Source organism: Camellia sinensis, chromosome 6, assembly GCF_055761805.1.
Source record: "Camellia sinensis isolate YWXY chromosome 6, ASM5576180v1, whole genome shotgun sequence".
NCBI lineage: Eukaryota > Viridiplantae > Streptophyta > Magnoliopsida > Ericales > Theaceae > Camellia > Camellia sinensis.
In genome coordinates this window covers 120,012,065-120,039,714 of record NC_138966.1, presented here as the reverse complement: position 1 = coordinate 120,039,714, position 27,650 = coordinate 120,012,065, and the positions used below count along the sequence as shown (strand labels likewise).

The 27,650-nt window shown below is 39.6% G+C and overlaps 1 protein-coding gene across 4 annotated transcripts; it reads left to right on the top strand.

The window, feature by feature from the left end:
* The first annotated feature begins 11,695 nt into the window (after positions 1-11,695).
* Positions 11,696-16,995, top strand: LOC114271864 (kinesin-like protein KIN-7H). Of its 4 annotated transcripts, XM_082874605.1 has the most exons (8): positions 11,697-12,727; positions 13,003-13,065; positions 13,296-13,391; positions 14,289-14,368; positions 14,450-14,604; positions 15,202-15,297; positions 15,390-16,499; positions 16,629-16,995. In XM_082874605.1, the coding sequence occupies exons 6-8, from the start codon at positions 15,295-15,297 to the stop codon at positions 16,866-16,868; spliced, it is 1,353 nt and encodes a 450-aa protein (XP_082730731.1). In that variant the 5' UTR covers positions 11,697-12,727; positions 13,003-13,065; positions 13,296-13,391; positions 14,289-14,368; positions 14,450-14,604; positions 15,202-15,294; the 3' UTR covers positions 16,869-16,995. The 4 variants fall into 4 exon arrangements, 3 of the variants coding, with proteins under 3 accessions (XP_082730730.1, XP_082730731.1, XP_028069309.2); XM_082874604.1 differs by lacking the exon at positions 14,450-14,604 and having other exon boundaries at positions 11,696-13,391; XR_014332903.1 differs by lacking the exons at positions 15,202-15,297; positions 15,390-16,499; positions 16,629-16,995 and adding an exon at positions 14,695-15,195 and having other exon boundaries at positions 11,746-13,391.
* Positions 16,996-27,650: the final 10,655 nt, after the last annotated feature.

Here is a 27,650-nt window from a genome sequence, read left to right as displayed (position 1 = left end):
CTGGTATTTGCGCCCGTCCTTGTAAGCTTTCGGGTCTATTTTTAGGCCCAATTTTAATAATCCGAACCGTTCATATTTTATGATTTATTCAGTATATCATACCTGTAAAAAATCAAGTTGATCGGATATCAGAAAGTATGTGTTTGGAAAACTGTTTATTAAATTATTTAAAAAATAGTTTTTAGTTCAATTTTTCGAACACATACTTTCTGATATCCGATCAACTTGATTTTTTACAGGTATGATATACTGAATAAATCATAAAATATGAACGGTTCGGATTATCAAAATTGGGTCTAAAAGTAGACCCGAAGGCCTGCAAGGACGGACGTAAGGATGGAGGCTGCAAGGAGAGGATCTGATTCCGTTTGAAAAACCCAGTTAAAAGGCCCACCTCAGGGTCTATTTTGCTGAGAGAGAACTCAATTTAAATGACCCACTTCTATGTGTGTTGTTGTGAGCTCTGTAGATTTCTCGCCAATTTATTTTGATAATTTGAATTATTTATATTATAAAAATTATTAAGTAAATCTTTTATAAAAAAATTGGGTTAATCAAATATTTGTAAACTCATTACAGGACCACATTTGATTTTAAGAAAATAAATATTTATCATGATTTTCATAATTTTTGTAAAAATAATTAGAACTCCATTATGAGATTACGAATGTCTGATTAATCAAAAAAAAAAATTATGAATGATATACTCAATAAATTCTATAATATGAATGGTTCATATTATCAAAATAGACTTGAAAAAAAAACCTCAACAGAACCTGACAGGCTTAGGTGACTCAATTTTATTTGGAATAATGTTATTCACTCATAATTTTTATTTATGGGAAATCTTATGGTATATGCACCTTATTATAAATTAGTGTAATTTTATCACAAAATTTCGTAACATTAATAATAAAATGCGCAACCTCGCCACAAATTAACGTAATAAAATGTTCAAAATTTTATGGTTCATGCTACAAAAATTTATGACTTGGTTACGACATTTTTTGTGGTTCATGTAACAAAAGTTTGTGGCTTAGTTGCGATATTTTTTGTTAAGCTAATTTGTGGTAAGGTAATGTATTTTGTGGTTAATATTACTAAATTTTATGATAAAATTACACTATTCGTGATAAGGTGCATATGGTATATACATTTTTTTTTTTTTTTTTTTTTTTTGAACAAGGAGTTTAAAGAAGAAACTAAAGATAAGCCGGTACATCATGGGAAAGAGCAGAAGCACATTCCAGTGGCACACAGGTGACCCAACTTGCAGGGAGTGTTGATCTAGAGTGGGCAGTAGCCACCCAGTGAGCAGCAGTGTTGTTGGTCATGCGGGTCCACATGAACTTCCAAGCTTTGTCCTTTGCAAAGCTTCGAATATCAGCCACAACTACCATGATCTCCCATGGAGGGATTGTTTCAGAGACACACAGGTGGATGAGTTCTTGATTGTCATTCTCGATATCAGCCGTAGAAAGCCCATTCATCTGGGCTAAACGACAAGCCAAACGCACCGCAAACGCTTCAGCTTGCAAAGCTGATGCTGAGAAGAAGAAGGTGACAACCCCATAGATAAAATGGCCCTCTGAATCCCTTATAATAGCTGCTGCAGAAGCTTTTGACGAAGACTGGATGAAAGATGCATCACAATTTACTTTAAAAGTCCCCACCTGAGGAGGTATCCATCCAGATGCGGTCCCGAATTCCATGGAATTATCAGCAAGAGCCACTATGGTTTTTTCCCTACCCTGTATAAGATATTCATTCCAACCATGGTGTATTTTTTGGAGTGTGTCGGATAGGTTTACAGGCACAGAGTTGAAAATGAAATCATTGCAAGCCTTCTATATATACCAGCCAATCAAAGCAATTTCGCTTAGAATTTCCTTTCCAGAGTCTGTAAACACCCTAGTTTCCGTCCAGGTAGCTATCCATTGTGCCACATTTGTAATAGCTCCAAGTTCCATCCTAAAATTCAACATGCTTCCAAACCAGACTGCCTTTGTCCATTCACAATCAAAAAGAACATGTTCCACTATTTCCACTGCTTTATGGCAAACTGGACATATATTGGAGGTTGCACCTGAGGAGGTATCCATCCAGATGCGGTCCCGAATTCCATGGAATTATCAGCAAGAGCCACTATGGTTTTTTCCCTACCCTGTATAAGATATTCATTCCAACCATGGTGTATTTTTTGGAGTGTGTCAGATAGGTTTACAGGCACAGAGTTGAAAATGAAATCATTGCGAGCCTTCTATATATACCAGCCAATCAAAGCAATTTCGCTTAGAATTTCCTTTCCAGAGTCTGTAAACACCCTAGTTTCCGTCCAGGTAGCTATCCATTGTGCCACATTTGTAATAGCTCCAGGTTCCATCCTAAAATTCAACATGCTTCCAAACCAAACTGCCTTTGTCCATTCACAATCAAAAAGAACATGTTCCACTATTTCCACTGCTTTATGGCAAACTGGACATATATTGGAGGTTGCACAACGACGTTTATCCAAATTTGCCTTTGTTGCCAAAACATTCTTGTAGGATTGCCACCAAAAATGGTAGATTTTTGGGGGGATTTGTAGGTTCCAAATTTGTCTCAAAAACATCAAGGAAAAAGGAAGGAGGATGAAAATTCCATTGAGAGATGACTATCTGAAAACTTGCGAGCCAAGTGGTACCCAGATTTAACAGAGTATGTTCCCGACTTGGTGAGGTGCCAAACGAGAGTATCTGCCTTATCTATAAAAGCCACTGGAATGGACTGAATGGCCTGCAACTCCTCAAATGAGACAAGAGTGAGCAGGTCAACGACTTTCCATTGTTAGTCACAAGGTCTATAGCATCCAAAATGAAATAATAATTGGAGAAAGTGAGAGAAGATAGAGATGAGCGAATAGAGAGAGAGAGAGAGAGGCACAATTGTTTCTATGAATTGTGCATGTTTATTACACAAAGAAGGCACTCTATTTATAGAGGATGCCTTGGATGTTTGAACAATTAAATAACTAACATAATGCTACACTAACATAATGCTACACTACACTAACATAATGCTACACTAACATAATGCTACACTACATTAACAAACACAATGATGATACACTAATATACACTAACATAATGCTACACTAACATAATGCTACACTACACTAACAAACACAATGATGATACACTAATATACACTAACATCCCCCCGCAAACTCAAGGAGGGAAAGCATCAACCAAGTTGAGTTTGGAAACAAGATCATTGAAGCGGCTAGGAGGATGAGCCTTAGTGAAGATATCAGCGGGTTGATCGACGGAAGCGATAGGGAGAAGACGAACAGTACCACAGGTAACATGCTGGCGAATGAAATGAAAATCAATCTCAATATGTTTGGTGCGATCATGAAAAACATCATTGTGAGCAATCTGAATGGCACTCTGATTGTCACAATAGAGAGGGGTAGGATCAGAAGAAGAAACACCCATATCAGCAAGGAGCCAGCGAAGCCAGAGAAGTTCCTGAGTAGTATCAGCAAGAGCTCGGTATTTAGCTTCGGTGCTAGAGCGGGCAGTGAGGGATTGTTTTTTGCTACGCCAAGCAAGAAGAGAGTCCCCTAAGAAGAAGCAGAATCTCGTGGTGGAGCATCGATCCGTAGGATCCCCAGCCCAATCAGCATCGGAAAAGGCACGCAGTTCAAGAGAGGAGGAAGCAGAGAAGTGAAGACCATGGAACAGAGTGCCTTTGAGGTATCGAAGGATGCGGAGTAGAGCAGTATAGTGGGGAGTGCGAGGAGCCGACATGTACTGACTGACAATGTGAACAGCATAGGCAATGTCAGGACGAGTTACTGTGAGATAGACAAGGCTGCCGACGAGTTGGCGATAAAGAGTAGCATCAGAGAGAAGAGTCCCATCGAGAGGAGTGAGACGAATCTGAGGATCAACTGGAGTAGAGGTAGTTTTGCAATCAGTCAGACCAGCACAAGCCAGAAGATCGGATGCATATTTGGCCTGGGACAAATATGAACCAGTAGAATCATGAGAGACTTCAAGGCCTAAGAAGTAGTTAAGAGTACCAAGGTTCTTCATCTCAAACTGGCGGTGGAGAAACTGTTTGAGGTGGAGAATACCAGCTTCATCATTACCAGTGATAATCATATCATCCACATACAGAAGAAGAAGAGTGGTACCATGAGAAGTAGTCCGGATAAAAAGAGCAGAGTCATAGGAGCTAGAGGTGAGCCCAAAATCATGAATGGTAGAACTGAACGTAGCAAACCAAGCACGAGGTGCTTGCTTGAGGCCATAGAGAGCACGTTGTAGTTTGCAAACCTGATGAGGGGGAAAAGTGGACCCAGGTGGAGGTTGCATGTAGACCTCCTCAATAAGATGACCATTGAGGAAAGCATTTTTGACATCCATCTGAAAGAGCCCCCAGTGGCGAGCAGCAGCAACAGCAAGTAAACTGCGAACAGAGGTTAGCCGAGCAACAGGAGAGAATGTCTCCTCATAATCAATACCATATTCCTGGTTGAAACCCTTGGCAACAAGACGAGCTTTGTAGCGTTCAATAGAGCCATCAGAATGTGTTTTGATTTTGTAAACCCATTTGCAGCCAATGGCAGTCTTGCCAGGAGGAAGATCAACAAGATCCCAAGTATGAGCTTTGTCCAAGGCCTGTAGTTCATCGGTCATAGCTTGCTGCCAAAGAGGATTAGTACAAGCCTCACGATAGGAGGTAGGTTCATAAGTAGAGAAGGCAGCAGACCCAACAATATAATCACGAAGATGGATAGGAGGTTGAGTTACCCGGCGTGGTCGACCCGTAGGAGGATCGGTGGGAGGAAGAACCGGTGGAGAAGGAGGTGTGGCAATAAGAGGTAGACCTTCAGGGAGAGCAGGCTGGACAGGATCAGGAGTGAGCAAGGGCGTCTCGATGGAGGAGGAACCTGTATCAAAATCAGCAGAGAAAAGATCTACAGAAGGATTAGTAAACAGTACAGTAGTGGAGAGTGCGGGCAAGTGAAAAGAGGATAGCGAGGAAAACATTTGGTGCTCCCAGAAAACGACATGGCGGGAGATACGAAGACGTTTAGAGAGAGGATCCCAACAGCGAAAGCCTTTATGTTCAATTCATACCCAAGAAAGCAACAAAGACGAGAACGAGGTTCAAGCTTGGTGTGTTCATGGGATTGAAGTAGAACAAAGCAGGCAGAGCCAAAAACCCGGAGATTGGCGTAAGGAGGGGGAGTGCCATGCAGACGTTCAAAGGGAGTTTGATTATGGATGACAGGAGAAGGAGCACAGTTGATAGTGTAAACAGCAGTGAGGGCAGCTTCCCCCCAAAAGTTTTCAGGGCAGGAAGAAGAGAGAAGAAGGGCGCGAGTAGTGTCAAGAATATGCCTATGTTTCCGTTCAGCACGGCCATTTTGCTGGGACGTGCCAGCACAAGAACGATGAGGCAGTGTACCATGATGCTGAAGAAAGGAAAGGAAATTAGAATCCCGATATTCCATAGCATTGTCAGAGCGAAAAATTTTGATGGTTTTGGAGAATTGGGTGTGGACCATTTGGGCAAATCTATAATAAATGTGTTTAAGTTCAGACCTAGTTTTCATGAGAAAAAGCCAAGTAAACCGGGAAAAATCATCAATAAAGACAACAAAATAGCGGGATCCCCCCATAGTAGTAGTAGGGGAGGGCCCCCAAATATCGGAATGGATAAGATCAAAAGGTGCAAGGGAAACTGAAGTACTTTTATTAAATGATAAAGTAGGTTGTTTGGCAAGTTGACAGGGGATACAATCGAAATTATCGGGAATTACATGACCCAACTGTCCACTAGAAACCAAAGACCGTAAGCGATTAACAGAAATATGCCCTAAACGACAATGCCAAAGATGAAAGGGAGATAGTGAGGAAGTAGATGTAGGAGCAGCAATCGGAGGAGAGGCAGGAACATGAAGGTGAATGAGTTCATAAAGACGTCCATGCTTACGGCCGATCCCAATAGTCTGCCCCGTCTGAGGGTCCTGTACCAAACAATCAGTAGCAGAAAATGTGACAGTTAGACCAAGTTCACATAATTGACCAATGGAAATAAGGTTTAAGGTAAGAGCAGGGATATGATAAACTTGAGGGATAGATAAAGAAGAGGTGGAAACAGTACCAACATGACGGACAGACATGAGGGAACCATCAGCAGTATGTATTGAGGGAATATGAGGAGATGAAGAGAAGGAAGAAAAGATAGTAGAACTGGAGGTCATATGATTACAACAGGCAGAGTCAAAATACCAAGAAGAGTTACCTGGGATTACAGACAAAGCAGTAGGAGGTGGTGTACCAGATGGGGAGAGAAGTTGTTTGAGCATGGCCTCTACATCCGTTGGAGAAAAGCGAGGGGTAGACGGAGCAGACGACTCAGAGAACCCCGCAGAGGTGACAGCATCAGTGTGGGGAGACTGATTCCCGGAAGCAGCAGCAGCAGTGGGATGAGGCTGATTCCTAGAAGCAGTAGTAGCAGTGTGATGAGACTGATTCCCGGAATGATGAAAGCTTCCCCGGGCAGAGCCACCGCGAGAGGAGTGGCTATTGGACGATGATCGGGATGGATTGCGAAAACAATCCTGTTGCAGATGACCAGGACCAAGTTTGTTGCAGTAGCGGCAGGATCTGACGGGGCAATTGACCAAGAGATGGGTTGAAGGAAGACCCCGATTCTGACAATAGAGGCAAGTAGTGGTCCGTAGGGTAAATGATGGCCGGTACGGAGGAGTGGCCAGAACAGAGTCCACTTGATGAGTTTGAAGAGTACCGAGACGCGTCTCCTCTGATAGCAACTCAGAAATTGCTTGTTCAAGAGTGGGCAATGGATGGCGATGAAGCAGAGAGGCACGTACGGGCTCAAAGGAGGAAGTAAGAGCCATAAGAAAATGCACCAACCTTTGCTGGTTGCGATAGATAGTAAATAAAACAGCATCTTCAGGGGTATGCCAAGTTGGTTCTGAAAGAGCAAGCTGATCCCAAACAGAGTACATTTGAGAAAGGAAGTCATTAATGGACTGAGTGGATTCTTGGCGCATGCGATGAAGTTGGTTCTGAAGTTGATATTGGTGGGCAAGACCAGTAGTCTGGTATCGTTCTTTCAAGAAATCCCAGATGTCTTTTGCAGGAGTAGTTACAAAGTCAAGCTGAAAGCGACCAAACTGAAGATTGATAGATGTAACAGAGGTATTACGAAACCAGGTAATGATTTGGTAATTCTTACTGTCCCATTCCTCAAGTCGGTTTTCAAATGTAGCAGTAGGAACAGTAGTTTCATTAGTGTCACTGTCTTTCACCGGTTTAGTCACATCCCCGATAACAATTCGCCAGAGCTTCTTCCCTTTTAGGAAGGAGGACATGGCTTGGGCCCACAGAACATAGTTTGAACCATTCAAAATAACGGAAATAGGATGGGAGGCATCATGACGATCCATAATACTAGTTGAATAGGGTTTAAAGTAATATGATAGACCTGTAGGAGCAAAATTAGGTAAAACAGAGTGTACCAGTGAGTCCGGAAGGTCGAAAATAGCCAGGAAATGTATGCTGGACAGAGATGATGTCAGCAAATATGTCAGCGGTGCACGTTAGCAGAGTGCAGGAAGGAACACGTTAGCAGGAAGCGGCGGTGCACGGTAGCGGCAGGCGCAGACGCGGTGCACGGTAGCGGATTCGGCGCACGCGGGTGCACAGTAGTGAAACGGCGCACGAGAGGCGCACAGTAGCAGGCGCGGCGTACGGGAGAGGCAGGGCTGACGTCAGCCGCGGGTCGTGTGGGCGCGTGTAGGCGCGTGTCGGAAGGGAGAAACAACGGATGGCGCGTGCGGGCGCGTGTGAGAGTGGTGGCGGAAATGATGACGCGCAGTGGACACTGGCGGCGCGTGTGGGCGCGTGAAAGGTTTTCTGAGGCCGAGCTTGGTGCCGTTGGAATCGTGAGGAAATTCCGAGTGGTTTGATGTAGTGCCGCTGTGGATGGGACTAAACACCAAAATCGCAAATTGCCAGAAATGTAACACTGTGCTCTGATACCATGAAATAATAATTGGAGAAAGTGAGAGAAGATAGAGATGAGCGAATAGAGAGAGAGAGAGAGAGGCACAATTGTTTCTATGAATTGTACATGTTTATTACACAAAGAAGGCACTCTATTTATAGAGGATGCCTTGGATGTTTGAACAATTAAATAACTAACATAATGCTACACTAACATAATGCTACACTACACTAACAAACACAATGATGATACACTAATATACACTAACATAATGCTACACTACACTAACAAACACAATGATGATACACTAATATACACTAACACAAAACATACACAATACCACTTCCTGTGGGTTGAAGGGATGAGACCTTAAAATTGGTGAGTGTTGGGATCCAGTGATCATCCCAGAAACGTACTGAGAGCCCATTGTGAATCTGCCTTCGACATCCCTTTAATAGTAAATCTCGGCCTTTCAACAAACTTGACCATGCCCGTGAAGCTCTAACCCCTCTAGCTGCTTATACGAAATCCGAATGAGGGTAATATATCCCTTTAAACATCCTGGCCCAGCAAGAGTTGGGGGATTTGATTAGTGGCCAGCATTGTCGAGCAAGAAGTGCTTGATTAAAATGTGAAAAGTTTTGAAATCCCATGCTGCCTTCATGCTTTGACATGCACGTGGCTGTTCACTTTTCCCAAAGGATGCCTCTCTCACCTCGATCTCCTTTCCACCAGTAGTTACGAATAAACGCGTCCATCTTTTGGCAAAAATTTTGAGGGAAGAAAAAGCACACCATTGCATAAGAAGGGATAGCTTGCACAATTGCTTTAATAAGCACCTTTCTCCCGGCATGTGAAAGAAGATTATTTTTCCACCCTTGCGTCTTAGCAGCCACTTTTTCAAGCAGAAAACCATATGCCGCTGCCTTAGATCGCCCCCACACTGAAAGCAAACCCAGATATTTAATATTCGGTCTAGTTTGATTGATACCCATGGTTTTGCATATTCTCTCCCTTATTTCTTCATCAGCATTTGCAAAAAAAATCATCTCAGATTTATCAAAATTGAGGAGTTGACCCGAGGCCCTGCTGTATGCATGAAGGATCTGGAGCATGTTCTAACACTCAAGGTTACTAGCTCGGAAGAACAGAATAGCATCATCGGTAAAAAATAAATAGGACAAAAGCGGACAATACCTACTCAGTTGGATTCCCGAGATGGTTTCAAAGTGAATGCCATGGGTGATTAGTTTGGACAACACATCTACCACTATCAGAAAAAGGTAGGGGGAATAGGGGATCCCCTTGTCTAATCCCACAAGTCGGGTTAAAAGCAACCCGCTTTTCTCCGTTAACCATAATGAAGAAGCTGATGGTCGTAACACACTCCATAATCCACCGAATCCACTGTGCACTGAACCCCAATTTTCGGAGCATGGCTTCTAGAAAGTCCCATTGAATCCGATCATAGGCTTTACTAAAATCTAGTTTCAAAGCTAAGTCCACTCGTCGACCCCTCTTTTTATGTCTTAAAAAATGGAAAGCTTCATGCCCCACAAGAATGTTGTCTTGGATTAACGGCCCCGGCACAAAGGTTGGTTGAGCTAGAGTAATTAGCTGGGGAAGCACTTTCTTGAGCCTATTCGCCAAAATTTTTGTGATAATTTTCATTTTGAAATTACGTAAGCTGATAGGTCTAAAGTGGTGCAAAGTTTCTGGTGCGGCCACCTTCGATATGAGGGCAAGATTCATATGGTTCAAATCTCTCAAAACAGTCCCTCCATTAAAAAATTGCGAATGGTAGCACATAGAGACGGGCCAATAACAAACCAGTGCTTTTGATAGAAAATACCTAGGTAGCCATCTGGTCCCGGAGCTTTGAGTGATCCCAACTGAAAAGGTGCCGCTTTGATTTCATCATCAGTAAAAGGTTTAGTCAAATCAGAATTCATTGCTTCAGAGACCTCACACTCCACAACTGCTAAAGATTCCGACAAATCTCTAGCCTCTATGGCCCGGAACAGATTTTCAAAATGAGATAAGAGCTGGTCATTAATAGTTGCTTCCGTTTCACACCATTCTCCCAAATTAGTTTTTAACTTGACCAGTTGGTTCTGTTGCCTTCGTTGGATAACTTTAGTATGAAAGAAAGTTGTGTTTTTGTCACCATACTGTAGCCAATTGATTCTAGACCTTTGATGTTGAAATATTTCCTCTCAGGCCAACACTTCTTCAAGATCCTTTTGAAGCCTCTGAATCTGGATTTGAGTATCATCTGAGAAAGATTGGGCTTGAAGTTCTTGAATCAAATTTTTTAAAGCAGCAATGCGGATGCAGTTATCTCCAAATTTGGCCTTGCTTCACCTGGACAGACCTTTGCTACATCTCTTGAGCTTCTGGGAAAAACTAGACATGGTTGAAACAGCCTAGTCCTTTAATTGGATAATCTCTGAGCATTTAGGGCTGGTAGTACACATAGATTCAAATTTGAAAAGACGAGGTATCTTCTTGGGTGGGATATGACAATGTAACAGAAGAGGACAGTGATCGGACCCTATCAATGCGTCACGGTGTACTTGTGTATAAGGGAATTTCTGGCGCCAACTTATTGTTGCAAAAGCTTTATCCAATCTTTCTCGCACATTATGAATACCCTGGTGGTTGTTTTTCCAAGTGTATAGTGCCCCTTTAAATTCTGGATTCATAAGTTCACAATGCGAAAGTTAATCCTGAAAACTTTGCATCCTAGCTCTATTGCAACGTCCTGAACCCTACTTTTCCCACGACCAATCAATTTCATTTAAGTCCCCCAAACACACCCAAGGATAGCCATTTCCTGCAGTTAGATTTTTTAGAGATTGCCAAAAAAACTCTCATGTCAGCCCAACCGGAAGGGGCATACACGAAGGTGGCAAGCCAACGAGAAAATACTGTTCCCCTACCAATGAAACATTTAAAAATATTTTTCGATTTGTAACTAACATGCAGGTCCACTTCATCTTTCCACCAAAGTGCTAAACCACCTGACAGACCAATAGGATCAACATAATTTTTATGTGGAAATTGTAGCTTCGTCCTCATTCGTTCTAGCATCGGTTGCTTGTTTTTGGTTTCCATGAGGAAAATTATTGAGGGGCGATGGGTTATGCATAACCCTCGTAAGATCTCACTACAAGAATTTACACATTTACCGACCACTTTTGCCGACCAAAAAAATTTTGGTCGCGAAAAAATGACATTTGCCGACCAAAATATTAATTAGTCGCGAATGCTAATTATTTTTGGCGACCAAAATGAGTTGGTCGCAGAAGGTCACATTTTGGCGACCAAAAATGAGTTAGTCGCAGAAATTGGTATGCTTTTGGCGACCAACTTCAAATTTGGTCGCGGAAGGTTACATTTTGGCGGCCAAAAAAAATTGGTCGCCAAATTAGTACTTTTAGGGACTAATATTTTAGTCGCCGTTGATTGAGATTTAGCGACTAAAAAAATTTGTCGGCGAAAGTACCTTTTCTGCGACTAATCTGGTCATTTGGTCGCGAAAAGTTTGGGAGGGAAATTTGAAACATGAAGGGGGAAGTGAAAATTTTTTGTGACAAAAAAAAATTTGGTCGCCATTTATTAAACGACGTCGTTTTGTACCTGGAAAACAGAAAAAAAAAAATTAAAAAAAAGGCCCTGATCTCCTCTCTGTCTCCAACTCGCTCTCTGTGTAGTATGTTCATCCGCCCTCTCCCTCTCTCTGTGTTCTCTCGCTCAATCAGTGCCCACTCTCTCTAGCTCACCGAAGTCCCTTGCCACCATTGCTCAAGTCCGTCGCACATCGCCATCGCCATCGCCCTCTGTCTAATGGACTCCTCATTTCTGGGGGATCCTCACCCAATCTCACCTCACCGCTGTTTCTCGCTCTCTCCCTCTCTAGCCTTTGTCCTCGGTCTCTCTCTATCTATATATATATATAATGCGGTGATCATTCGTACAGAGAGGGATTTGAGCCATGATTGATGATTTTGAAGAGGTTTGTCATGATTTTGCGGTATGATTTTGAGTTCGGTTCGGTTCGATCCTCTGTTCAGTTCGCAATCTAGGCGGTGGGCGGTGAGTTCGGTTCGATCCTCGGTCGCGATCTGGGCCGTGGTTCAATCCTCTGTTCGGTTCGAATCTCAGTAAGTTTGAGTTCAGTTGTGTGTTTGTTTTAGTGATGTGGATGATGGCTAATTGAAATGGGATAATTTGATTTTAGGGTTTTTTTTTTTTTTTTTTGTTGGGGACTGTTGAATTAGCTGCGATCTTGCTGGTTTTTCGCTTGTTAGTTGGGTTCTTTTGGTGATATTGGGTAATTCGGTTAACTGGGTTTTGATTTCGTCTTTGGATTTGGAATTGGGTCTGTAACTTTTGATCTGAATTGAAGTGCCTTCAAAATACATAACTCTGCATTCTTAAGAAAATGGCATTATAACAAGATGTATCCACTCTACATTACACTAGCCATTGATTTTTTAATTTTTTTTTTGAATTCCATACCAAATTTGATTCTACTGATTATGGCTCTGCAATAATACTGTTCCTGTACTGTCAGGTAGATAAGCTAAAGAAGAAGCTTAGACATGAAGAGAACGTTCACAGAGCATTGGAGAGGGCTTTCACCAGACCCTTGGGAGCCTTACCTCGTCTTCCTCCTTATCTGCCTCCATTTGTTAGTAATTCACTCTCTGTGTAAACATTTTTTATATTTGATTTCATTTTATATTTGTAATTGTGAATAGTATTTGCAATTTGGATAAGCAAACCACAAACAATTTTAGTAATAATGAGAATAATGGGCATACAAATTTGAATGGAAAGATTGACATTGATGCAATTTCCCCAATTTCACCTAATATTTTTTTATCTAACAGTCAATGAATTTTGACCACAAAATGTATTTTGGGTGAGAATTGTGATTATAATTCTGAATTTTGATATTTTTAGACACTACAGCTTCTTGCTGAAGTGGCTGTTTTGGAAGAGGAGGTTGTTAGGCTTGAAGAACAGGTTGTGCATTTCAAACAACGCCTTTATCAGGAAGCTGTTTGCAGAATAATTTCATTACCTGAACATTGAATGCCTAGATGATTTTCCCTTTTGAATTTTTCAGCCTTGTGCATTTTCCTGGAGTCTTCTAAGTTCTATTGCTCTGAACATTGAGGCATTCAAGTCGAAATTGATAAAGATAATAAGTTTGAGCAATGTTTAGAAAATTTCTATATAATGTTGTGTCACAGGTTGTTAAGGTGGCTGATTTTGGAGGTGCTAGAGTGAAATCTCAAACTGAAGTTATGATGGCAGAAACTGGGACATATCGATGGATGGCTCCTGAGGTGGGAAAAGTTTTGGAACCTTTTCTGTTCAAAATTGGTTGTATGTTTTGTTACTGATATCTTCCCTCTCTGATCGAGATTGCAGAAATTAAATTATGTATGTGACTCTAGATGTTATAATTGTTTCATCTGTATGATTTTGATTATAGCTATGATTGGGACGTGGATGCCATTTACTTAGCATTTACTTTGCCTAGGCTTCAAGGTCTGATTTTTAATCAGGTCACTCCCAGTATATATTTTACAAAAATCTGGTTGTTAGCTGGCTGTGATGTCCCTATAGGGTAAATAATAGCGAAGGGAGGAAAAGAAAGAACATACTTCCAACACGAATTTGTTTCAGATCTCTCTCTCTCTCTCTCTCTCTCTCTCTCTCTCTCTCACACACACACACACACACACACACACACACACACACACACACACACACACGCGCGCGCGCGCACGAACACACTAAATTGTTTGGTGATTTAATATGGGCAATGATTTATGTCCAATACAAAGTGGCTGGATCTGTAGGTTTTGTTGGGTTGTTATAGGGTGGCCACATTGGTGCTTGAGTTTGGAAAAATCTAAGAAAAGAGTTATGAAGCAGTAGTGAAGACATAAACATGATTTAGTAGCCAAATAAAATCCATCATTTGCTTGCTACTTTTTCATTACAAAAATGTTAGGGACTCCAAATATTCTATCAAAAATGCTACCAAACTCTCGCATGGCTGTGGGTCCCACACCCCTGTGAGTTTTGGTAGATTATTTTGTATGCTTATCGTTACTCTTTTCTTTAATGTGAATGGGTAATTAAAGTAATTACTTTATCTGTCTGGTAGTTATGCATTTTTATTGGGGGATTGATTTTTTTGGGTAGTTGCTTATGATTGTTCTTTTGCATTGAAGGTTATAGAACACAGCCCTATGATCACAAGGCTGATATTTTTAGCTTCGGGATTGTATTGTGGGAGTTACTAACCGGAAAGGTATATTGTTCTGTGCGACAACTATTGGATTTTTGTATTTCAAGCTATTTGTATAGTTATATTCTATTTAACCCCATTCAGATGATGGGCGAGGGAAAGAGAACCAGACATGTTCTAATTCTTCAAAGAACAAATGGTCATTGAATTTGAAAATACAAACAATCAAGACTCCAGTAAAGAGACCTCCCATTGAGGATAGACCACCTGAGAGGTGCTTAGATCCTCAAAAGTTAGAGGTATAAGCTCAAATAACACCAAATTTCATTTCGTTAAGAGTCAAGTCTCTAGATTGCTGTGGAATGAACACGGGCTTTTTGTATGTCCAGCTAGAATGCAGAGTTACAGACCATGAAAGTGCAGAAGTGACAACTCCTATTATTTCCTTTTCTTTTAGATTGCAGAAGTGACAACTCATAATTGGTTCCACCTTTTCTTTTAGATTGCATAGCATTTTGCATCACTTCCATTTGTTTCCTTTCCGCTTTCCTTCTGTCATATTGAACTTTTTGCATATTTTTCATTCTTGCATTGGACACGCGAAAGGAATTTTGGCCCATCCACTCATTTCAAGCCTTTATTCCTAGTCTTGTCTTTAAGCCTTATACAACCTTCATTGGACACGCAAAAAGAATTTTGTTGATTTATAATTGCTTAGCATAAAGTGTCTTGCTCTCTCATAATTTTTGAATTACTTGGATTGACATGTGTTTTCATGCAGCTGTCCCAATTACTTGGCTTTTGAACAATCATTTCTTCTTCCTAGTCATCCTTAACGAGTCCAAAATGTTTATTTAATTATTTATTGATATTTTTTTCCCTCTCTTCTTGTGTAGCTGGAAAAGGAGATAATAGATCTGACTCTGCAACGAGACGTTGCTCAATCTCAGGTTCAGGATTTGCTACGATTGGCTGGGGATGAAGATTCAATGGTATGGCTAAATGTTAGTTAGTTAATTGAATCTTCCATTCTATCTTCATGTGCCTTGTCCTGTTAAGTTTCCTTTCTTCTTTCCTCTTCCAGGTAGGTTTGAATAACTACCCTCACTTGCGAGTTCAGAAATCGCCAGATTCTGGAAATGCAACATCAAAAGCATCCCCTTCATCATATCCTCACTTCTTGGATGTTAGTGTCAGAGCATTTGACAGATCTCTGTCTTCTTATAGACGTGTGAGTAGTTTTGTTGATCACTACATACAAATTCCCAACTTTGAAGAAAACTTTCAGCAGAATGATGCTTCTCCACACCTATTGGTCACTACTGCTAGCTTTATTAGAAGCAATTCCGCAAATAGTTGGGACGAGATTAAGGAACAAACTAACGGAACTTCAGAGGATTTATGCAAGGACGTTCGATGCATTGAGACGGTAAGTACAGACCAAAATTCAGAATCCTATAGATCATCCCCTGAAGAAAATACCAGAATCTCAGAATTGATGATGGATGAGAATGGAGACAGAATGGATCAGGAAGACAGAACCGATCAGGAATTTGTGTCACAGCCAAACGAGGAAGATAGAGGGTTAAGTTACATCCCTCCTTTCGTTGCTCCTTCTCCTGAAATAACATCTCCGTGGCCGTTAAGAAAGTATACATGTAGCTCTCAAAGCTTGCAGTTAACTAGAAGTAGCAGTTGTAAAGAAAGTTTAATGACTAGACCAAATTCGCCATTGTTTGAGAAGGTAGAAAATAATGAGAACACACCACCAAATGGGTTTGAGAGAGTCTTCACCCGAAGACCTGAAGGTATCCGTAGTAAGCTTTCTGAATTAAACCGTGGTGCTGATGTTGAGAGGTTATTGAGAAAAGGTTTAGAATCTTCTATCGGGAGTGCTGCTGCTATTGAGCTTGAAGCACAGGACACACTGCCACATGGGTTTGAGAGAGATTTCAATAAAAGACCTGAAGGTATCACTAGAAAGCTTTCTGAATTAATTTATGGTGTCGATGCTGAAATGTTTTTGAGAGAAGATTCTCAATCTTTTGATGAGAGTGATGCTGCTATTGAGCTCAAAGCAGAATCACAGGACAAAATTTCAACTAATGAGAATATTACTAGCATCAATTCAAGTGTCACAGAAATGGAGGAAAAGGCTGAGCTTCAACACGAGGAGCAAGTTGCTGATAGCCTGGTGAGTTTTATACTTAATCGAAAAATGGCCGTAAAAAGTTATGCCTCAAAACATTGCCATGGCAAGAATTTTTGAACGAAACCTAGAGTTCCTTTTACTTGTCATTTTATGTTTCGTCATTCCTGGCAGGTGCATGAGGCTGAACCGAAAGCCATGGAATCTATAAAAAGTGTGAAAGATGTTGGTTTGGATCCAATAGAAGATTATTCGATTTCAAAGAGTCCTTCAAACTGGCCCTTAGAATTCAAGAGGCTACAAAGAGAAATTATTGAACTTTGGCATGCTTGCTATGTGTCATTGGTGCACAGAACCCACTTCTTCCTTCTATTCAAAGGTGACCTGACAGACTCCAAGGGATATTGTTGCTAATGTGAGGCGTTTGTTGAATGGTGAGCAACTGGTGCCGATGGATCCATGGTACAAAGGGTTCAGAGGAACCATTGAGAAGACAGCAACCAAAGAAGCTGGGGTTAGCTGCACTGTGTGTGGAATTATGGAGGAACATATTTGGTTGGGAAAATATCACTTTTCGCGACCAAAGTGTTTTAGCGACTAAATGAATTAGTCGCGGTAATGATATATTTAGCGACCAAAAATTTAGTCGGCAAATTCAACTTTTCCCGACCAACCAAAATTTTGGTCGCGAATTACTTTTGCCGACCCTCAATTGGCGACCAAAGTAGCGACCAAAAAAATTGGTCGCGGATAACTTTTGCCGACCAAAAATAGGCTTTTAGCGACCAAATTTTTGGTCGACAAAAGCGTTAATTCTTGTAGTGTCTGGAATGTCAGGGATCACCCCATCCCTTGACAATTCTAGTTGAGCATCAACATGACCCCTGTGGCGCTTTAGGGCTCGCTACCACAGCCCATATGCTGTCGAATAATATGGTACATACATGGGTGTGTACAATAAGATTTCCTTTATTTTAGAATGATAATGTGACAACAACATTTGTGTAATTAAGACATCTCAATGGACCATTTATTTTAGGGGTAGTTACATTCCAGTGAATCTCTGGAAAAAATACGAATTTATGAAAAAAAATTACAATTTTAATTATTGATATTTATAAAATTTCTCACTAATTTTTAATTACTTTTTCAAAATTCCGCCGATTTGATATTTTCCCTTTATTTTAAAGTGATATTCTCGAAACCCAACTAGCACATTATGAAAAAGTCGTGTGTTTGATTTATCCTTCTATATGTCACTACTCTTTTATAATTAGAAAAAAAATGAAATTCTTACATAATTGATATATTTGTTCCACAATAATTTAGCTCTGATATTTTAAAATATATTAGCTACCTTGATGGATCTTTTATTTTAAAAATAATAGGATAAATTAGAAATACATTTTTTGAGATTTGTTTAAAATATGGATTAATCCTTATGGTTTGAGAAATTACAAATATTTCATTGTTAGAATTTTTCATTTAATAGAATTAACACAACAAAAATAAAATAAAATTTCGAACTATTCTCCTATACAATAATAAAATTATTTAAATTATTAATTGAAATATATTTATGACATCATTAAAAATTGTTAATAGATTTAATAATTCATTAATAAAATAGATAATTTGTTATGAGATTATAAACTTGGAGGAGCGGGATATAATTTCTAAAATTATAAGGGACAATACATATTTTGAGTAAATCTCAAAATATGTATTTATAATTTTATATTAATTTTTTATATGCTTGTTGCGCATCTGCACCACTCAACACCACCAGATTTGCCAATTGGCTCCAACTAGCCAGAAGTTTTGTTTTTCCTACTGGAGTTTCATCTTTCTCACATGAGATATATTTTTGCATGAGATAAATATATTGTGAAAATTTCTATATATATATTTTTTCCCCTTGTGTAATTTGTGAAAGCATGTGAGATGATCACACCATAAAATGGTGCACTCTCTTACACCAAATATATATTATATGGCAGACTACAAACCTTCCCGCAAGATGAAACGAATAATCTGGAAGTTGGTTTAAATTTAAACACCAAGAGACACAATGTTTCATGGAAGCATTGTGTCTATTTGTAACAGATAGTGACTCTTGGTTTATATAAATAGTTGGCAAAGAGGGTTCTATTTTGCATTAAATACCAACCTACATTAACACCAACTTTTTGTCTCCGGATTATTCCATCTTGCGTGATAAACACCCTCACGGGTATTCTGATCAATTGCCATTGTCAAGTTAAGTGGTATCAAAGCCCGGTTTACACATTATTACAGATGTCGAAATACAGTTTGGAAGAACAACAACTTTCCGAACTCTTTTTACCAAAAATTTAGAAAATAATTGACCGTTAATCTTCGTTATTGGTTAATTCCGTTTGTTTATTCAATCATCACCAACGTGTTGTATTCCCAGAAAACTATCTAAAGAAAATAACCGTTGGTGGTGCTATTGTTCTGAACCTTGCCGAAAGTGAGACCGAATTATACCGTTGGAAGCAATTTTATAAAATATTTTTCCGTTCAAATTGTGTCTCCAAATTAGCACCATCTTGTTCTTCTCAGAATTTTGATCACAATGGTGAAATTCGTTGTGAAAAATGGCGAATATTTGATCCTCAAAGTTCGAATTTCAGTCTGTGGTCTTCGACTTCAGTTGCCGGAGAAGACGACCAAAATAATTCCGTTGGAGTCGTTTGGAGCATCTGTTTTGAAAATAAATTCCATTGGGCAACATTCAAAAATTAAAAGAAAAGGCCCAAATATTAGAGTTACTGCAAGGAAATCTGCCCCATTGGGCTTGAAAATTAAAAAGACATTTCTTGGTCCAACCCAGCATTTGGCCCAAGTCAGCCAGGCAGAGCCCAGCAGCCCAAAGCCACAAAGCCAACCCAGCCCAGTGACATAGCCCAAAGCCGCAGCCTAGCGCTTCGCGCCCAGATTCGTGCGTCGACCCAGCGCCCAGTGCTCCACGCCCGGACCCGCGTCCGTCTGTTCCGCGCGACCCATACCCGCCTGACTTGCTCGCTGACCCGCATTGAACCGAGTGTCACGCCGGTTTAGTCCCATCCGGTTCAGCTGATTCAAATCAGTTCAGTCTAGTCCTTAAACCGGCAGCAGCCTAGTTAAAACAGTTTTTTGGCTCATTCTCGCTCATCTCAAGGCCGTTTTCAGTCATTCAAAAGCCAAAATTTTCAGAATTCTTCCAAGAATTTTTTCGTGGGTAATTGTACTAAATTTCTAGAAGAAATAATTAGACAAGAAGGCTATCCAAGGGTGTAACACAGTAAAACATTCAAAGAAAAAATATTTAATAAGCACCGATGTGTCCCTTAGGCTCATAACTATTTTTACAATACTCATAAACAAAGTTTTAGGTTTAAAAGGCCATTGGGTTTTCATCATGCTTCTTACCCAAGACAAGACAACTGATTTTTTGCTTACTGCAAGGGCTGACTCAACAACTTCAAGACTTATCCTTATTAAGACTTGTTGTTGACTTATTTAATTTGCTTATTTGTTTATTTTAGTTTGTAATATCCACATTTGAAATTTTTATTGTAACACATTTTTGTTTTTAGTATGGCTATTAAAATGCCATGGATTCTTCAAGAATTTAGATGCTTAATGGAAATAATTTCTGAGCATGGAAACACTACATTTCTTATCTTCTTACACATGAAAAAACATTGCACACTTTATCCACTTCTAAACTAGATGATGATTCTAATTGGTTTCAAAATAAATGGATAGAAAATGATGCAATGGCAAAGGAAACTATGTTATATAATATGAATGACAATATTATTCTGCTTTTTGAAGAACATGAAACTGCAAAACAATTAATGAAAGCACTAGAAAGTAAGTACAGAGTTCGATCGGACCCTCAAATTCAATTGCTCTTGGACAAATATAATAATACTCGTACAAGTGATAATGACAGTGTTGGTGATCATGTTAATCAAATGAAATTAATTGCTAAAGAATTATCCAACGTTGATGACCCTTTGTCAAACAAGATACAAGTAACTACCATACTTAATAGTCTTCCATTATCTTGGGATCATGTTGACACATCTTTAACTCATAGCGGACAAGAGATTTCAATGGTGACATTACTTGTACTCTTAGTGTTGGAAGAAGAAAGAATGAAGTGAAGGCATAAAGAAAGTTTGTCTTCTAACTTGTTGATAGCACAGTCTTCGTCACAACCACAGAATAATTCCCACACACCATTCAACATGAAAAAGACAACTTCATTCAAGAGAAAATGGAAGGAGGGGTTTCAGAAAGGATGTGAGAAACAACAAGAATGGAAAAAACAACAACATCACAAGCATCAGATTGGCCCATGTTACATGTGCAATCAAAAAGGTCTTATCGAAGCCACTTGTCCTCAGAAGAAGCAGAAAAAGGATCATAACCTTGTTGCCATGACAGTTTCTGAAGCAATGGTGCTTGAACCTTCATCAAATTCATGGTGGATTGATTCTACTGCAACTAGGAATATTGTGCAAAATAAAGACATGTTCGTGGAGTTTACTGAAAAGAAGGTTGGTGAACACAGAATCTACATGGGCAACAACTCCTACAGTGATGTTTTGGGCATCGACAACTGTCAATTCTCTATTAATGGAACTTTCATTGTGCTTCATGATGTGCTTTATGTACCTAGCAATCGCCGAAATTTAATTTATGTTCCGGTGTTAACTCAAAAGGGTTTTGAGATTAATTTTAGGTTTAACACAGTATTGATTAAGAAAGGAAGTGTATTAGTGAAAGGTATAAGAGTGAATGACATGTATTCTCTTCTTATTGATAATAATAAAGTATTTATGTGGACGCGCCCTCGGGCTTTAAGCTACCACAGTTCGGACTCGAATGTCACGGTTCTTAATCTGATTTCGTAATATGCAATGCAAGACTGATAAATCACCAAAGAGTCCAAATCCGACAAATCGTTTTGGAAAACAGATTTTTAAGAAAGAAGTGCCAAACATGGACTGCTTTGCCAGATACAGAGTCGCCACCTAAATATTTTATTTTGGGAGAATTTAGGAAACCCTGACTCATGCCTAAGGCCACATGTCCATCATCACCAAAGTTGCCTCGGCTCGGAAACTTGGGTACGATTGGGGAAGGTCAGTTATGAGCACCCCCGCTCGCCAGATCCGAAGATCGGCCTGTACTAAGCATGATATTTTGTTTTGAAAACAAATGTGTCCTTATTCTAGGTAATTAGCTAGAATTTACTATGTGATGCGCACAACACACAAGTATAGACTAGATCACCTAATTTGGAACAAAGCATCGCATATCCGTTTTGTTTGGAAATAGTTCGAAGTTTGCTACTCGCAAGTAGGCTAAAATGCGGATTTGATGAATTGTTCCAATTCAAGTAATCCAACCTTCACCCACAGGCATTCAGGCAGTTATATCACATAAGCAATTAGCCTCATGGCAAGCATGCTGTCATGTTAACACTTACACACATGCAAGGTGCTAAAGCGTAAACACTCACAGTGTACTCCGAGCCAAAACAAGAACATGTTAGTAATCAAATGTATGATCCAAGTCCATGTTAAGATGGCTAATGCGACACATACGAAATGCAATTAGAATAGGTTCGGCTAATCTAAGATGGCATATGATATGCGGCAATTTGATACACGTATTCAAGTTGGAATTGAAATACTATGCAGTTAGTATGATGCGCCGAGCCAAATGCATGCAATATAAATGAATGAATGCAAACATGCATAGCATAAGGTATGCTAAATCAAATATGCCCTAAAACTAACCATCATAAGCGATTAAACAAAAGGGAGAAAGAAGTGGGGGTTGGAAGACATGCATCACACACACGCACGCTTATTACACAATTGCACCCTCTCGACGGAGGGTCCAAAAGAATAATACAAATTAATTAAATAAAAAACTAATTAAATATTACACAATACTTAATTAATTAAATGAATGAATTAAACTAAGAAAGTAGTAAAGAGGCCTTGGGAAGAGAGATGAATGCATGCACGCTCGGCTCCGCCCGGAAATCCATCGCCATGCTTATGCTGCCTCTGTTTACACTGATCTGTACTTCTGAAAACATCACAAGTCCTAAGGAAGCTTCAGAATCACTCCCTGAGCACTGTGGGATATCACCGACCAAGAAGTGAGGCCACCGGCCATGGCGAACTGGTCATCGACCATTTGTGGTAATCTCGGCTAACGATTAATGGCCGGCCGACATTTAAGATGGTCGACCGACCATCTCTTCCTGCAGAATCCTGTTTTGCTGTAGCAGAGGACAGATAGAACATGACAATGCATTTTCAAAGCAATGTTTGCACCACCACCCTCCTTATCATGTTTGAGACTCAAAGGAGTATGGTTCTTGACCCTCGGGCCACCAATCACGCATCTCGATGCGTGATGGCCAAAGAAGCCAAGTGTGCAAATCAATATGGAATGAAATGCACATAACACGTGAGGGGCCCCAACCTCTATCATGATTGATCAAGAGGCAAGGGATGCATGCTCGATGCTATGCAACCTAAACATGCGAGCATACTAGTGCAAAATGAGCATACAAGAAACAATGTTACACAAGGCAATTAGCATATAACAATATGCAAAGACAGGCATGCAAACAAGCATGTGACTTCATTCAATCATGTAACAATATGTGAGGCAAATATGTAACAACATGTTAAGCAACGTAAAACCAAAAGAATACATGCCAAATGCACTACCACTTAAGCATGCAACAACATATTAATAGGCCAAGTATGCGACAACATGCAAGGCAAGCATGCAATAACATGCGGGAATGGTCTTACACTAAGATGGACAACTCTCTAATAGGTCCAAAACAGTGGCCAAAATGCTAAGGGAATAAGGACAAAACCACGTACAAACATGCATGCCAATGGCCCATCACTTTAAGCACAAAAGGGAGGGGGGGGAACCTTTAAGCATACTTAAAAGGAATGAAAAGCATGCAAATGTGACAACATTACATGCTCTGAAATGAAGCTAGGAGTGATGCCAAATCACATAAACAAGTCAAGCATGGCATGCTCAAGACTGAAGCCTAAGACTAGTCGAGGGACTTGAACCAAAACTACACAAAACAAAGAGCATATGGCAAGTATGACCCAAAACAGTTCTAAATCATGCTAAAGTGAGCCTAAAACATGCAATGACCAGAGCCAAAACAAGCTAAAACAAAGGGGCAAAATCATAAGGCATGCAAGGCCATCAAAGAGGTGTTACACTACACCTAATACAACCAAACATGGCATGATTTAAGTGACCCAAAACAGAGTTATGACATATCAAAATGAGCCCAAAACCCCTCTTAGATGGCATCCCAATGACCTAAGCACGATGGCAAACACAATGACACATTCATGAGGCACAAAACACAAACTCTTTAAGACATTAAAGGAGTGATAAGTGTAAGTTTATAAGCATGAAATATGGACTGAAATAACATTCTAAGTGATGCCAAACCACTGAAATGATCCACATAGAGCATGCTAGCAACTTGGACACTCAAAGCTAACAAGCTAGATTGCATGGCGGCTATACAAAACAATGCAAGCATAACCAAAATAATGAAAAATAGAGCTTAAGCATGCTACAACAAGACTAAAAGCTTCATGGAGTTGAGCCAAAGTCATGCTAAAAACACATGTTACAACATGATGCATGTTAAGGCCAAGTCATGGGATAACAAGACAAGTGCATGAAGCATACATGGAATGTCTAAACCAACTCAAAATAGAGGTGTATCATGGCAAAACAAAGCCTAATACATGCTGAAACGGAGCTAAAACAAACTAAACACACATGCTACTACATAAGCCATTTATGAAAGCATTAAAGACAACAAGGAGAGAGGACCCTCTCCTTTTTAGGACCTCAAAACCACCTCTCTACCACTGAAAATCCTCTTGATTTCAGTGGTAATTCTAAAACACACAAAATCAGAACTTTTATCAGTTATAGTCGAAGCGTAAAACAATAAGCAAGATAGGCTAAAAGCTTGTGCAAAAATGGGGAATAAAAAGATAAGTTCTCACCCTTGAAGAACACTTCAAGAACACCAACTCCAGCACCTCTTTTTGATCAAAAACCAACTCAAAACTCTGAAATCAACCCCTTAAAACCTCAGCAACCAAAGTATAGTGTAACACTAGGTGTCTTAGTGCAAAACTAAGAAAAAAAACCCCTTTTGAACACTATTACACACAAATATAGAGAGAGAGGGAGATAGAGAGAGAGAGAGTGATATATGTCATATATCACAAGTTCTTCAACCTCTGGAAAGGGAGGGGAGGCCCTCCTTTTATAGGAATTCAATTCCTAAGCTTCTTGGAGAAGCTAACACAAGGGAGCAAATCCCTCCATACACGTGTATGGAGGGGGTGTATTGTGGATGCCAGCTGTCAGCTGGCATAAAATATCTGTCAAAAGCAGATGGAAAGGGGTCGGCTAGAAAATATGGCCGATTTACCAACAAAAATGGCTGACCGACCAAAAACATTGCCGATCAACCAAAATATTTGGCTGGTAGCAAGAAAATAGGGCCGGTGGCCTCAAGCCAAGGCCAGTGAGGTGTGAGGATGGCCAACAAGCCATTCCCTGCCGTCATAAGCAAAAACACAAGTGTTTGGTGCACAACCATGCACAAAACAAACAAAGTCAAGAAGTCCTGAGGCAAGGCGCGCGACTAAAACCTCCGAGAATTCATGACGAACGCGAACATGGATGATCATCGAGTGTTCAAACGATGACGTCCAAGTCTTGAGGACGGTCAAAAATGGGGTGTCTACAATGTATTTCTGATTATTTACATGTTTCTACTAGTAATAGTTCTTATTTGTGGCATTTAAGGTTAGGTCACATTAATAAAAATAAAATGTCTCGAATGTTTAAAAGTGGTTTATTGCCTAAAGTATATTCTGATGATTTTGATATATGTGAACCATGTATCAAAGGCAAAATGACTAGCAAGCCATTTGTCAAACATTGGAAATCATCGGAATTACTCGAAATAATTCATTTGGATGTTTGTGGCCCTTTGAGAACTAAAACTCATCGAGGCATGGAATACTTGTTTACTTTCACTGATGATTATTCAAGATATGGACATATCTACATTCTTAAACACAAATCAGAGGCAATTAACAAGTTTAAGCAATATAAATTAGAGGTAGAAAAGCAACTTGGTCGGTCCATTAAACACTTGAATAATGATAGAGGTGGCGAATATGAAGCTATGGATTCTTTCTGCCAGGACAATGGCATCAAACATTTGTTTACAATGCCATACACACCACAACAAAATGGGGTTGCAGAAAGAGGAAATCGTACTTTAATGGAAATAACAAGGTCTATGATGGCTCATGCTGATTTTCATATTCATTTTTGGGGGAAGCTTTGTCCACTACTGCGTACATATTAAATAAAGTCAAAACAAAAGCCAAACCTCTAACTCCTTACGAATGCTGGTATGGTACTAAACATAATGTTCAAAATCTCAAAGTTTGGGGATGTAAAGCACATGTACTTATTCCCAAACCTTTAAGGGATAAATTGGAAAGTAAAACTTGGGAATGCAAGTTTATTGGTTATGTTGAAAATGAGAGTGGTTATCATTTTTTCCATCCCGAACGTGGATTAATAGAAAGTAGAGATGTTATTTTTCTTGAATCCACTGATCTTGTTACTCCTATTAAACATATTCAATTGCTCTCCGAAGTATCTCAGGATTCTTCCCTTTCTTTTTCTTTTTCTTTTTTTTTTTTTTTTGTCACCAGCACCACCAGTTCTCCCAGACCCACCTAATAGTGGGAGGAAATGACAACAACATGATGTTGTGTTACCTGCTTCAAATCTTGAGATAAGTGAGAGTAAGAGAGCAAGGCGTCCATCTACTTTTTTGAAAGATCATTATGTTTTTCAAGTTGAAGAACTTAATAACTTAGTAAATGATGTTACTAGTTATAATAAAGCAATGAGTAGTAGTGATACTATACAATGGCTTAAGGCAATGAATGAAGAACTTGACTCAATCAAGAAAATGATGTTTGGGAATTAACCGATCTCTCAAATGGAAGAAAAGCCATTGGTTGCAAATGGGTTCATAGAAATAAATTCAAAGTAAATGGAAGTTTGGAGAAATACAAGGCCAGGTTAGTTGCCAAGGGATTCACTCAACAACCTGGCATAGACTTCGTAGATACATATTCTCCTGTTACAAAATTTTCCTCAATAAGGATTCTAATGGCGGTAGTAGCCAGGATGGATTTGAAATTGCATCAATTAGATGTTAAAACAGGTTTTCTCAATGGAAAATTCAAAGAGGAAATTTATATGATACAACCTGATGGTTTCCATAACAAGGGCAACGAGGATAAAGTCTACAAGTTGAAGAAATCTATGTATGGACTTAAATAATCTTCAAGACAATGGTACTTGAAATTCCACTAAGCCATTTTAGAAATGGGCTATGTTGTGAGTCCATTAGATCACTATGTTTATATCTGGAAAAATTATGACAAGTTAGCAATATTGTCTTATACACGGATTACATATTGTTAGCAGGAAATTGTCCAGATATGATTATTAAAACCAAAACTTTTTGGCATCTAGATTTGAAATGAAAGACATGGGTCTTGCAACCTATGTTCTAGGAACTAGAATTTCAAGAGATAGAAATTCAAAATTATTATATCTAGATTAAGAGAAATATCTAGACAAGGTGCTCAAAAGATTTAATATGGATAACTGTAATTCCTTAAGCACGCCTGTTTGCAAGGGACAAAGTCTTAGTAAAAGTATGAGTCCTTAAACTAAGTCTGACATTGAGGAAATGAGAAATGTCCCATATGCTCAGACAGTAGACAGTCTAATGTATGCTATGACAAGCACAAGACCTGACATCTGTCATGCAGTCGGATTGGTAAGTAGGTTTCAATCCAATCCAGGTAAGGAACATTGGCAAGCAGTCAAAAGAATATTCATATATTTAAAAGGCATTAAAAATTTGAAGTTATGTTTTGGTTTGTGTGATCTAGACATAAAAGGATACACTGATACAGATTTTGCAGGAGATGTAGATGATAGAAAATCTACTAGTGGTCATGTGTTCTTGTTTGGTAAAAC

What these genes read in the sequence shown, in the direction of transcription:
- LOC114271864 (XM_028213508.2), top strand. Translation starts at nt 15,345, where the DNA reads ATGTGCCTTGTCCTGTTAAGTTTCCTTTCTTCTTTCCTCTTCCAGGTA. An exon ending in AGCAAGTTGCTGATAGCCTG is followed by an intron (nt 16,500 to 16,628) that starts GTGAGTTTTATA and finishes CATTCCTGGCAG; the next exon opens with GTGCATGAGGCTGAACCGAA.